At 44.4% G+C, this 12,820-nt stretch overlaps 1 protein-coding gene and 1 long non-coding RNA gene across 2 annotated transcripts in view; one reads left to right on the forward strand and one right to left on the reverse strand.

Moving 5' to 3' along the window:
• GAS6 (growth arrest specific 6) overlaps positions 1–715 on the reverse strand; it is a 52,022-nt gene extending 51,307 nt beyond the window's left edge. Inside the window, exon 1 of the mRNA XM_081198462.1 lies at positions 582–715. Within this exon, the coding sequence (XP_081054588.1) occupies positions 582–648 (67 nt within the window). The 5' untranslated portion in view covers positions 649–715. The remainder of the gene's footprint in view (positions 1–581) is intronic.
• A 126-nt stretch (positions 716–841) lies between these two features.
• Positions 842–12,820, forward strand: part of LOC308589437 — a 68,584-nt gene continuing 56,605 nt past the window's right edge. Inside the window, exons 1-2 of the long non-coding RNA XR_014009237.1 lie at positions 842–1,136; positions 4,890–4,933. This is a non-coding gene — a long non-coding RNA (uncharacterized lncRNA). The remainder of the gene's footprint in view (positions 1,137–4,889; positions 4,934–12,820) is intronic.

The following is a 12,820-nucleotide window of genomic DNA, read 5'->3' on the forward strand; positions in this document are numbered from 1 at the left end:
CCAAGAAACAATGGTTGGCCGGGGATATGGGTGAGGGGGAGCAGAGGGAGTGTGTCACCACCCACCCTTTTTCTGGAAAATGGTAAAGTCAGCCCTTAAAGCCCAGCAGCAGAAGGTCTCCAAAAAGTGATGGGGCGGGGGGAGGTTTGAGAACATAAACATTTGTTTTGTTTTACGGCACCCTTGAAGGGAAAGGCAGGCAGGCAGGCAGGCTTGGCTGGGTGGCCCATTGGGTGCAACCGGCTCCTTGTGAGGAAAGGCGTTTGGGATGTCCTGACCTTGAGGGGCAATGGTTAGAGCAGTAAAAGGGCTGACATGTCTCTATATAATACTGTTCTTCCCCCAGTCCGGAGAAGCTGCATTGCTCGTGTGGAGACTTTGCTATATATCGATTAATAATTAAAGGAAGGGGGGCTAATTAAAGAGTGGGGCGGGGGGTGGAGGGAGAGGGGGGATAAAGCCGAAGTGAGATTATTCTCTGCAAGGAGAAATTGCAAGAATGGCGGGTAAAAGAGGGGTGTTTTCTTTCTCCAGTGAGGGCGGGGGGAGGAAAAGGCGAAGCCCCCCGAAGTACTACTCACTCTGCGAGGAGTCTGTAGCCAGCAGGACTAGCAAGAGGGCAGCAGCTGGAGCCGGCGGCTGCTGCATGATGCGGCTGCTGCTGCTGCTGAGGCTGGGGCTGCGCCCTCCGAGTGGCGGAGAGGAGCAGGGCGGTCTGGTGCAGGAGGAGCGAGCGCGGCTACTGTTGGAAGGCAGCGCGAGCTCCGCCGAGCCCAGCGGGGGAGTCGCTTGTGCAGCTGAGCCAATCAATTGAGAAAGTTCGCGCTCAGGGCTTTGCAGCCACAGCGACACACCTCAGGCTTCGCGCGCCCTCGGTGCAGGGTCGGTGGAAAGAGGGGCAGAGAGAGGCGAGGCCCGGAGGAAATATGGCAGGACGGGCAGAGTGACCCGTGGGGTGGGGGTGGCGGAACATGCCCTCCGGTGCCGCCGAGCCAGCTTCCGTGTGCGCCCCAGATTCCCTTACAGTTACGAAGTCACTGTGTACAAGTACTTGCCCTCCGGCCTTCAGGTTTGCGCTTCGTTTGAGGTGACAACATTCGTACGTGGACAGCAATTCTGCGCGCGCAATAGCCCACGTAAGGATTATTATTAGTGGCAGTTGTTGCATATCCACAATGGTGTGCGTGCCCCATGCGTGTGTGTGTGTGCAGGGGTGCCAGCCAACTTGAATAAAATATTGGGGGGGGGGAATGTAAGCCTCAACCCACATAATTGATCACATGACGTGGCACATGCACGCCATTTGAATGGAAATGCCAATCAACTTTGGGGTGGGCAGCCCCCTCAAATATTATACTGGGGGTCGAAGGGACCTCAGCCCTTTGGAGTTGGCTCCTGTGTGTGTGGGACGCGGGTGGCGCTGTGGGTAAAAGCCTCAGCGCCTAGGGCTTGCCGATCGAAAGGTCGGCGGTTCGAATCCCCGTCGCAGGGTGCGCTCCCGCTGCTCGGTCCAGCGCCTGCCCACCTAGCAGTTCGAAAGCACCCCCGGGTGCAAGTAGATAAATAGGTACCGCTTACCAGCGGGAAGGTAAACGGCGTTCCGTGTGCTGCGCTGGCTCGCCAGATGCAGCTTTGTCACGCTGGCCACGTGACCCGGAAGTGTCTCCGGACAGCGCTGGCCCCCGGCCAATAGATGTGAGATGGGCGCACAAACCCCAGAGTCTGTCAAGACTGGCCCGTTCGGGCAGGGGTACCTTTACCTTTACCTTACCTGTGTGTGTAAAGGTAAAGGGACCCCTGACCATTAGGTCCAGTCATGGCTGACTCTGGGGTTGCAGCGCTCATCTCGCTTTATTGGCCGAAGGAGCCGGCGTACATCTTCCGGGTCATGTGGCCAGCATGACTAAGCCACTTCTGGCAAACCAGAGCAGCGCACGGAAACGCCGTTTACCTTCCCACTGGAGCGGTACCTATTTATCTACTTGCACTTTAACATGCTTTCAAACTGCTAGGTTGGCAGGAGCAGGGACCAAGCAACGGGAGCTCGAACCGCCAACCTTCTGATCAGCAAGTCCTAGGCTCTGTGTGTGTGTGGTAGTGGTATAGCAATATGTACATAGTCACTTCTAGACGGCCCATTTATTCAGCATTTATGCTTATTTGTTTGCAAGGAGGTTAGACGACGTTGGTCATTGAACATTCATCCTGATTAGTTTTCAGGGAAGTTAGATGATGTTGCTTCAAAGTAAGTGTCCCCTATGATTTCCCCGTAATTTTTTTCTGTCACTTTCCTTTTTTCAGCAAGTCCAGTTTTGAGGGAAGCGAGTTTATTCAAATCAACTTTAATTGCGCAACCTGAATAGCAACAGCCTAGCAGTGCCCACAGACTGCACACTTTCATTCTAAGAACTTGCCATTGGTCATCACTTCCTCAGAGCATGTATGAAGGCTCCGCCCAAGACATTCTGTCGCCTGAGGCAAAGGACAAGACAGATGCATGCACACTCTACCTTCAAAGCACATTTTTCTCCTCAAAGAATTCTGGGCACTGCCGTTTATGTCTCGCAAAGTTACTGTTCCCAGCAACCCTTAACAAACTACATTGCCCAGAATTATTTGAGGGTAGAAATGTCTTTCAAATGTGCTTTAAAAGTATGGCATGTATGCAGCCAGTCTCACCCTCCCATTTCACGTATAGGTGCCCACCAGACTGATAGTTGAATCTTACTTTTACACTTGCAATGGAACAGCATCACTCATTCTTACTGTGGCAGAATGGGTCAGTGCGTCTGGCTGTTAACCAGAAGGTTCGTGGATTAAGCCCACCCAGGGATGGCTGTGGGCAGGATTCCTTCATTGCAAGTGGTTGGGTTGGACTGGGTGACCCTTGGGGTCCCTTCCAGCTCTACAATTCTATGATTCTTAAGATCTCACCTGGGGACAGCAGGTTAGTTTAAGGGATGCAGGGTGGTCTTATGGCACTCATAGTTCTGTTTTCCATTTGTACATGTTTTGAAGTGGTCCTGTGAGGGTTATTATGGTGCCACACAAAATAATATTGTATTAGAACTATTTCATCAGTTGTATAGCACTCCTCTAGCTAGTTTTAAAAACTTTCTATACCAACAAATGCTTAACTTGGCTTTATTATATCTGAGTGAGGAAGGGAGTGCATTTTGTAGCCTGGCAAGCACCACTTCTGAAAGTTTGTAACATTCCTGGAAGAAAAAGCCTATTGTTTAATGTAATGTACATACTAGTTGAGGCAGTTTTTAAATTTGATTTATTAAAGGAGGGGGAAATCCATTTTCACAAACATGACGTAAAAATTCCCTTCAATGGAATGTTACTTACAAATGGAGTGAAGGAGCTGTTTGCATGGTCCACTGCAATAATGTGATATGGGTAAATGGATCGTTTGCTTCTTATTCATGCTTTTGAGAAGGGGAATGAAGTGCCCTCCTCTGTCCCTTTAATGATATTTCACCTATGAGCAGATCTACTTAATTGCAAGGGCATCTCAGTGCTACGCAGCTGCAGTTCTGTAGGAACTCATTGGGACTTGCTTCCAAGTAAACATGCATAGGATTGGGCTACATGCCTGTTTCAGTGTTGTCTTGGCTGTGCTTCCTTCAGTTTATCAAGTCTCTGTAGCTGGTTCAGGCTTGTACTAGGTCAGCCAGAAAGCAAACCAATAAGAATTATGCATCAGTACATATCATTGTTGGCATGCAACACATTTTATAGGAGGAAGGATTTTTTGAATAGAAGAAAAATATTAGAATTACTTATAGTAACTGCAAATTGGGTACTGGTAATTTGAGAGAAAACAGCGCAGTCTGGGAATGTGTCAAAATATGCCTTAGAAACATTCCGATCTGGAACTTGCCACTTTAGTTTTCTAATCGTATTTTCCACCCAGGTGCCAGGAAGTACAGCATGGTTCTGAAAGACAGGAAATGCTGGACTGTTTTGTCCCCACAATGTGTGCCTTAGTTAATTCTCAGTGTGATTTCCTTTAATTGGAGGTCATATTTGACACATGAAATTAGCTTTTAAAATCAGCCAGGACTTGTGCATCCAGTTCAGGAGATGTTTACAATGCTTAAAAGGAAGCTGTTCTGAATTTAAAAGGGTTCTTTAAGTTCCTGCAAAATGTTCCTCTGGCTGCTACTTCACCCGACTCTTTTTAAAACCTTGGAAAAAAATCACCTCCGTTTGCTTTTATGCATAGTTACATGGGGGTAACATGTGACATTGACACATCATGAATTCTCAAAGTGCTCTCTCAATACCAAGAAGTTCCAGAGGGGTAGTTATGTTTGTCTGTTGCAGCAAAAATGACGAGTGTGTCCCGTGTTAGCCTTAAAGACTATTTCATAATGGCAAAAAGTTATTATTATAGCATAGTCATATGGATGCATGTTTTAGCTCCTGTGAAGGATCCTAAACTTCTTGGAAGTATGTACAGGGATACATGTATGTGTTGGACATGCATGTGGGTTAAAACGTATGCTTTATAACAAAGGCAGTTTTTCACAATGTACTGCACACCACAGCCCATAAATATTTCAATTATGCCAATAAAGGTTGGCTGAATGAATAATATTTCATTTTAAGAAGAGTTAGGAGTGTTTCATAAGGTGTTTTTTTTAAACTTCCTTTTGTCCATCCTTGACTTGGTACTCATCAATATTATTGGGTGGCTTTGAGTTCTTCTAGCATGATGAGTGAAATTCACTAAGTTGTATCCACTCTCTTCACATCCTTTATCACTGTATCAATTTTCACCATACTGTAGCCTTCTTAGTCATCTTTTTTCTAAACTTCATAGGGAAGGTATCCCAACCTATGGCTATTTTAATAGATCCTTTATTTCTCTTTCACAGCAACTAAATGAGGCAGCTAGAATTCTTCAGAGACCTCCACATTTGTAAGTACCATATATTTTTATATATCACCTGTGGTTTTCTCTTCCATAATAGCTTCTAAAACTAGGTTTGCTTTTATTGACGACACACAGCACATTGGCCTAGTTCTGACATACTGGGAAACCATAACTTCCCCCTCTGTCAGGAGTGTGGAGCCTTTTTCAAGCCAAGGACTGCATTCCATATTGAATTGCTTTACAGGGGCCACAAGATTAGCAGAAGAAAAGGGGGAAAGAAGATTCAGGGACAACACGTGAGTGGAACAGTGGATATGATTCTAAGGCTGTGTACATCCAGCACACTCCCATGGCTGGTTTGGGAAGTTGTTGTACACACAAGGTTAAGCACAATCCACAGCTATCCTGCATCTATCATGTTGTTTCTTACGAAATTCTGTGTTTTGACGTGTTTCCCCAGAAGCCAGCTTCAATTGGAATTGAGAAAAAGAATGACAAACCTGCATTTTAAGTCAATGATGGATGCATTATTGCACTATACGCAAAGACATACAATGGTTGTACTATAGGTTACATTATGGACACTCAAAAGTCAGAGGTTTCCTGTTTCCACACATGCACTCCTTTATGAAGCAAAAGACATTATTGCAGTTCAAAGATGCATTTTAGCCAGGCAAAAGCATTTGAGGAGAGTGAAAAGCATAGCTAGTAAGGAGTGTGGCCCTGGGAGAGTCTTTAGGGCCCGACAGAGGATGGCATTTGCCCCCAGGCCTGAGGTTTTCCACCCCTGTCCTGCATGAGAAAGTTGCAGTGAGCCTTGGCCTGGATAGGAAGGCTGGGAAGGTTGCATTTGGTTACTGAGCCTGAGGTTCCCTGTTGTTGTTTAATCATTTAGTCGTGTCCGACTCTTCGTGAGCCCATGGACCAGAGCACGCCAGGCACTCCTGTCTTCCACTGCCTCCCGCAGTTTGGTCAAACTCATGTTTGTAGCTTCGAGAACACTATCCAACCTCTCGTCCTCTGTCGTCCCCTTCTCCTTGTGCCCTCCATCTTTCCCAACATCAGGGTCTTTTCCAGGGAGTCTTCTCTTCTCATGAGGTGGCCAAAGTATTGGAGCCTCAGCTTCAGGATCTGTCCTTCCAGTGAGCACTCAGGGCTGATTTCCTTAAGAATGGATAGCTTTGATCTTCTTGCAGTCCATGGGACTCTCAAAAGTCTCCTCCAGCACCATAATTCAAAAGTATCAATTCTTCGGCTATCAGCCTTCTTTATGGTCCAGCTAAAGGTAAAGGTAAAGGTACCCCTGCCCGTCAGGGCCAGTCGTGACCGACTCTAGGGTTGCGCGCTCATCTCGCTCAAGAGGCTGGGAGCCAGCGCTGTCCGAAGACACTTCCGGGTCACGTGGCCAGCGTGACGAAGCTGCAACTGGCGAGCCAGCACCAGCGCCGCACACGGAAACACCGTTTACCTTCCCGCTAGAAAGCTGTCCCTATTTATCTACTTGCACTTAGGGGTGCTTTCGAACTGCTAGGTGGGCAGGAGCTGGGACCGAATGACGGGAGCTCACCCCGCCGCGGGAATTCGAACCGCCAACCTTTCGATCAGCAAGTCCTAGGCTCTGTGGTTTCACCCACAGCCCCACCTGCGTCCATGGTCCAGCTACCTTTGGTTTAAACTAGCCAGGCTCTGAAACCATGGTTTGATCATAGGTTGTTTTCAGAAACCTAGCTGTCTCTCAGTCTTCCCTACTGATTGTGTCACATAGTACGTAGAAGCAAGGAGGTGGAGATTTCCAGGCAAAAGCAGTGCTTTTTTACATCCTTCATCATTCATTCTTCTTTGTCAGGTAGAACCACAGCAATATATCAATTCATATTAATAGTAAGGAAGTAAGGTAGATAGTCGCAGAAGCTGTTCCTCCTTCCTGAAATTCCCTCCTGGGAGGGACCCATCAAAATGTCTTCCAGAAACAATGTAAAGCCCTCTTTTTGAAATTGAAATGGGCATTGGGTGACCAGGGACAGATTAGATAACATGGGGCTTAATCAATATAAATTGGGAGCTTTGTTAAGACCGCATTGTTTACCCCTCAGAGCCGTTTGGGAAGTAATGGCTAGAAATGGGACATTTGTAATGAACGCTTGTCTTTTTGCTTCCGTAAAAGAACAAAATGGGACGGGGGCAGGGGGACAATAGAAGTTGGAGATGTTGTGACTGTTGTTCTCCCACTTTGTTTAATTTTGTGGGTTTCTATAAAAGCACATTGTGGGGCTTATCAGTGAGAATTATGTTTGTTATCAGCTGCAAATGGGAAGGGAGCATAGCACATGGCATTTATCCTTGTTGAACAAGGACTTTTACAAGAAACATTGTGAAATTGTTGCATTAGATTCAAAAGGCAATTAGGCCTTGTGTTTTTCCTGTAGTAATAAAATACGTGCTCGGACCAAATTGAAGAAAGAATGTTGGCTAAGTAAGCCATTTTTGTCCAGTTTTTCCTGAAGTGACCTTACCAGCACATAAGTTTGTTTTTTTAAAAAATAACAAGCAATTTGCTCAGCTAAAAACAGAACTAATGAGATAATTTGTGGCATGTATCTTGCAACCAAACTTCATGCTCTGCATTGCTTTAATTTGCTGTCGCAGGTACTGTAACAGGAATTTAGGCTTCATTTAAAGGTCATGAGCAGCCTTTCTGAGTGTGGAATTGAGGCTAAATTTCTATACCTGTTTACCTGGAAATAAGCCTCCACGAGCGCAGTGGAACTTACTTCTAAATAGACATGTGGAGGATCACACTGCTATATATATAAAAAAGGCAAGTGATGCAGAATAGCATTGTGAACTCCCTCTTCATACAAATTTTTCAGGATGACTTTTGTAGGGAAAATGGTTCCCTTTCCACACACATAGACTCAAAGAAAGAAATGTGTAGAATGCAGGTGTGATTAATCTTACTTTTTATTTTGTAATAATAGTGGATCTTGACTGTTTTCACACACTAGCAACACATCCTGTAGAATTCTATCCATTATATTTTATCTGCACAATCAGCATGAATTTCAGGAACCAAAAAGTCGTACTGACAAATAGGACTTTCGAGCCGTCTAGCCCAAAAATGGCAACTAGACATTCTGTTTGGGTGACTGTAACTCTGGTTTTCTATACAACTTGCTCAGAACTAGTTTTTATTTTGTCATATCTGCACCTAACTGCTGTTGAAAACAACAAAAAGTATTGTAGCAAACATAAAGGTGAACCAATTTACTATTGCATACATAATAATTATAATTTAACAATAATTTTAATATTTATGTCCCTGCCCATCTGGCTGTGTTTTCCCATGGACTGGAGTCCTTTTCATCAGTTGTTGCTTACATGCCTTCTATCATGGAACACAATCTTTCTAAAGCTGTTTCTTCTGAAAGAAGAACTAGTTGAGGTTTCGTTTTGGTTTTTGACATATTCTCACTTCCCCATAGCAGAAGGAAGGATTAACATTGCCAGCTGAGGGTTTCTAGTTTTCTTTTACTTGAAAGGACCTAGACAAGTTCTCTGTTTTCCCGTTATTAACCACAGGACATTTTGTGCAGTGCTTTTTGCCTATATAGTGATAATCTCCAGTGGTTGATTTATAAGAAGAGACTGTGCTGAGGTTGTGCTGAGGTTGGGCCGGTATACCTGGAAGCTGTGCCTCCTAGAGGTAAACTGAACATTGTGCTTCCTTTTTAGCATGATGGCTCCTCTCCATTGCAAACAAACTGTTGCTGAAAAAAGCCACTTCAGTGAAGAAAGCGAAGGGACAATGCATTATCACCAGGCTTTCGCTTGTCGGCCACTAAAGCATCTGTGTGGTTGTTCCTCAGGCCTTTTGCTTTTGAGTTGAGAGATCTAACATGTACCATCTTTCTGTCTGTCTCCTGAACATATAAATGTGCCACCTATATCTGTTGGTTCATGTAACTGTCAATAGAAATTCAACTTCTACATTTATGAAAATCATGTTTTCAAAACATGTTATTTAAAGCCAGAGCAACCTGTGATCTAGCAAGTTAAACACATTCCACTAGGCATGTGTGGTGGTCCTTTGGGTGATCAATATTTTTTTCTGACCTAACTGGGGCCATGGGTGGCGCTGTGGTCTAAACCACAGAACCTAGGGCTTGCCGATCAAAAGGTTGGTGGTTCGAATCCCTGCGACGGGGTGAGCTCCCGTTGTTCAGTCCCAGCTCCTATCCACCTAGCAGTTTGAAAGCACGTTAAAGTGTAAGTAGATTAAATAGGTACCGCTCTGGCTGGAAGGTAAACAGTGTTTCTGTGCGCTGCTCTGGTTTGCCAGAAGCGGCTTAGTCATGCTGGCCACATGATCCGAAAGCTGTCTGTGGACAAATGCCGGCTCCCTTGGCCGATAGAGCAAGATGAGCGCATAACCCCAGAGTCGTTCACGACTGGACCTAACGGTCAGGGGTACCTTTACCTAACTGGGGCCACAAAAGCAGAGGAGATGTGAACTGCTCTATGATCCTCAGATGAAGGGTGGTATAGAAATTCAATAAATAATAATAACTGGCAACCCACAATTGATGTTGGGGCTTGGGGCAGTGTTTGGGCTGTGCTATTTGATGCGACCACATTCTAGGGCTGGGCAATATATCAAAATAGTGTCCAAAACCAATTTGAAGTCCATATCGTGCTATCGGTTTCATAATTTTAGACCTGGCAATATATTGTGAATCATGGTGTGTGGGTATGTGTGGGCTATGCAAAAATCAATGTGGGGAAAACCATGAAGCCAGCCAACACTTCTCTGAATTTCTGCATATCACAAGAACAGGTGCCGACAAAAATCTTGATGCAGGAAAAACCGTGAAGCCAATGCCTCTACATAGCTCCGTCCTTATTTCAGACACTGTGATACACACAGCAGCATTTTGCAATTTGCCCCCTATTTCCTTTTGTCAAGATTCCACAATGATTATATCCTGCACTACCAATATTTAAATATCTGCATGTCAGCTTTGAGCCATAGGCAGCCACAGAGCGGGAGCTGAGGGGCAAAAAACAGGAGGCCAAGCCAAGGAGAGGCCATTGGTAGTGAGTACGCCAGAGCCTTTGTAGGTCTTCCTGCTGAGGACAGCTAATGGCCAGCATTTGTGGGCAAAGTCCCTTTATCTTTTTACCACCCAGGGAAGGTCTTCAGCATGGTGCCCAGGTGGCTTATTACGTGAGACAACTGTGAGCTGTGACTTGTCAAGGAGCTGTCAGGCATGGAATGTCCAGAGGGAGGAATTTCCTCTTTATTGTCAAAAGTACACTTGCAAGTTAGGAAAAGGCATGTCCATCAGCACCTGATGAGGTAGTTGCCGCAAGAGTTCTACTTCTGATATCATGTATCCATGTCTGAGTTTCAGTTTATCAGAGTCACATGCATGTCCAACTCAATGTGCCAGTTTGGGTCTTGTTTTTATTTTATTTTAAGGATAGACTTGTCAGTCTTCTTTTCATCATGGTTTTGTCACACTATAATTTTCTGTCTTAGGATGTCATCAGCAAATGACTCTCTTGATTGAAAATGTGTGCGGGCATGTTGCATGTGTTACTCATATATCCAGTTTGCTTTTTTAACTAGTCCGTCAATTGTACACAGAGCATCAGTTCCAAAGCATGGCAGAAAATTGCCTGCAGGGGCCATTCACAAATATCCATTGTAGAAACAGCTCGATAGATTGCTGTTGCTGCACAAGCTAGCTTTCATGATGCAATTATTTCCTCTTTGTTTCCCCCCTCCCGCTTTCCATACCACTATTACTACAACTACTAAACTATTATTTATACCCTGTCCATCTGGCTGGGTTTCCCCAGCCACTCTGGGTGGCTCACAGCATATATCAGAACATACTAAAACATGAAACATTAAAAACTTCCTGATATAGGGCTGCCTTCAGATGTCTTCTAAAAGTCAGATAATTGTTTATTTCCTTGACATCTGAAGGGAGGGAGGTCCACAGGGAGGGCGTCACTACCAAGAAGGCCCTCTGCCTGGTTCCCTGTAATCTTGCTTCTCGCAGTGAGGAAACCAGCAGAAGACCCTTGAAGGAGGACCTCAGTGTCCGGGCTGAATGATAATTCTTATTAAATTCAGTGGGATTTGTTTCTGAGTGAACAATTTCAGGACTGGGCTGTTAGAACAAGTATGATGGTGGAAGTTGTTTCACGATTGTGAAAATATCTGGATAAATATTTTTGAGTACTGTGCTGAATACATGGATTTATAATTCTACAGGCGTAGCAAGAACACACTTCATTTGATTATTTTGTGAACAAAAATAAATACACTCTCCTGGGATATATAAGCTTCATGCAAATGTGTAAAGCCATGAAGACATCTTTCTCAAACAAACCTGAATATTTTCTGATACATTTGACTTTTCCAATTATAAGTTTTAATGAAAGAGGAAAATGCCTTAAGGTTGCAGTTCTATGGGGTCTGTGTTTATAGGATTGCCATTTCCGCTTTCATTTCACTTACCTAGGAGTAAGCCCATTGGACTCAGTGGGATCTCTGAATAGAGGTGTGTAGGATTTCACCATACTTTGGTTATATCTTGTTTTGCAGTTCAGTTTAAGATGATATCCATTATATTTACACTTTTTAAAACCCTGTAAATGGATACTGGAGCCCAGAGCTAGGCATGGGAAGGAGTAATAGATATAGTTTTTACATTTATGGGAATGTATTAGAAACAATTCACCCCAGCACCATCTGTTTATCATAATTCGTGTCCATGCAAGTGTTCTCGAAACACATCCACTCCCATGTGTTACTGGAACTGCTACAGAACCAACAAACCTGCGGAGAAAGCCAACTCTTTTGACATCTCATTCACGATATGACAACTAATAAAACACCCTTATAAACTTTTGAAATCTCACAGCCAACCTACCCAGTCAAGTCCAGCTTGACAGCAGGTTTTTCATGGCTTAAGGCCAACCAATAGGATGAACAGGTTTAAATAATTTGCTTCAAGAATTTGTTATTTGTTTGCAGTGTTAAAATGCAATGAAGTGGGGCTTATTTATACCATAGAGTCAGTACATCACTTAGAGAACCATCTGTATACTCAGAATGGGCAGCAAAGTTAGACATAAATCTAGATATTTACAGACCAGGAGCTCAATACAAAATGAGCCTTGTGTTAGATTAAAAAAAAAATCATTTGATTACTCTGTACACCACAGTTTCCCACAAGTACTGGGTGGTTTCCTACCATGGTCTGAACAATTCATGTATTCAATAGATGATTTGCACATACAGTCGTACCTTGGATCCCGAATACCTTGGTACTCGGAAGTTTTGGCTCCTGAACGCCACAAACCCAGAAGTGAGTGTTCTGGTTTGCGAGCATTCATTGGAACCCAAACATTTTAGAAGTTGAATGGACTTCCGGAACGGATTCTGTTCGACTTCCAAGGTACAACTGTATTATAAAAGGAACAGGGGTTATGCTTACCCGTAGCCACTCTGACCTGACATGTCAATTTATCTGCCAATGCCATTGACCACACCCTGATGTACAAGGAATCAAAGTTAAGCCCAACCCCAGTTTTCCAACATCCAGCAAATTCCATATGTGCAGCGGTCAATAGAAAGGCTGAGGTCATCATTAGGACAATCCAGCGGGAATTCACTGGAACACAGTTCCGGCACCTCTCAGGTGGGCGCCATTGCCATTGTAAGAGAACAAGGGGTGCATTTGTGGCGATTTCCAGCACCTCCTTTTCTAGAAAAATAGCACTGAGCTTTATATATAACAAAACAACTGAAATGTCTCGTGCTGCTCGGGCTTAAAATGTCACCCACTCTTTTAAGCCCGAGCAGCACGAGACATTTCAGTTGTTCTGTTATATATAAAGCTCAGTGCTATTTTTCTA

Source organism: Podarcis bocagei (assembly GCF_964188305.1).
Source record: "Podarcis bocagei genome assembly, chromosome: 6".
NCBI lineage: Eukaryota > Metazoa > Chordata > Lepidosauria > Squamata > Lacertidae > Podarcis > Podarcis bocagei.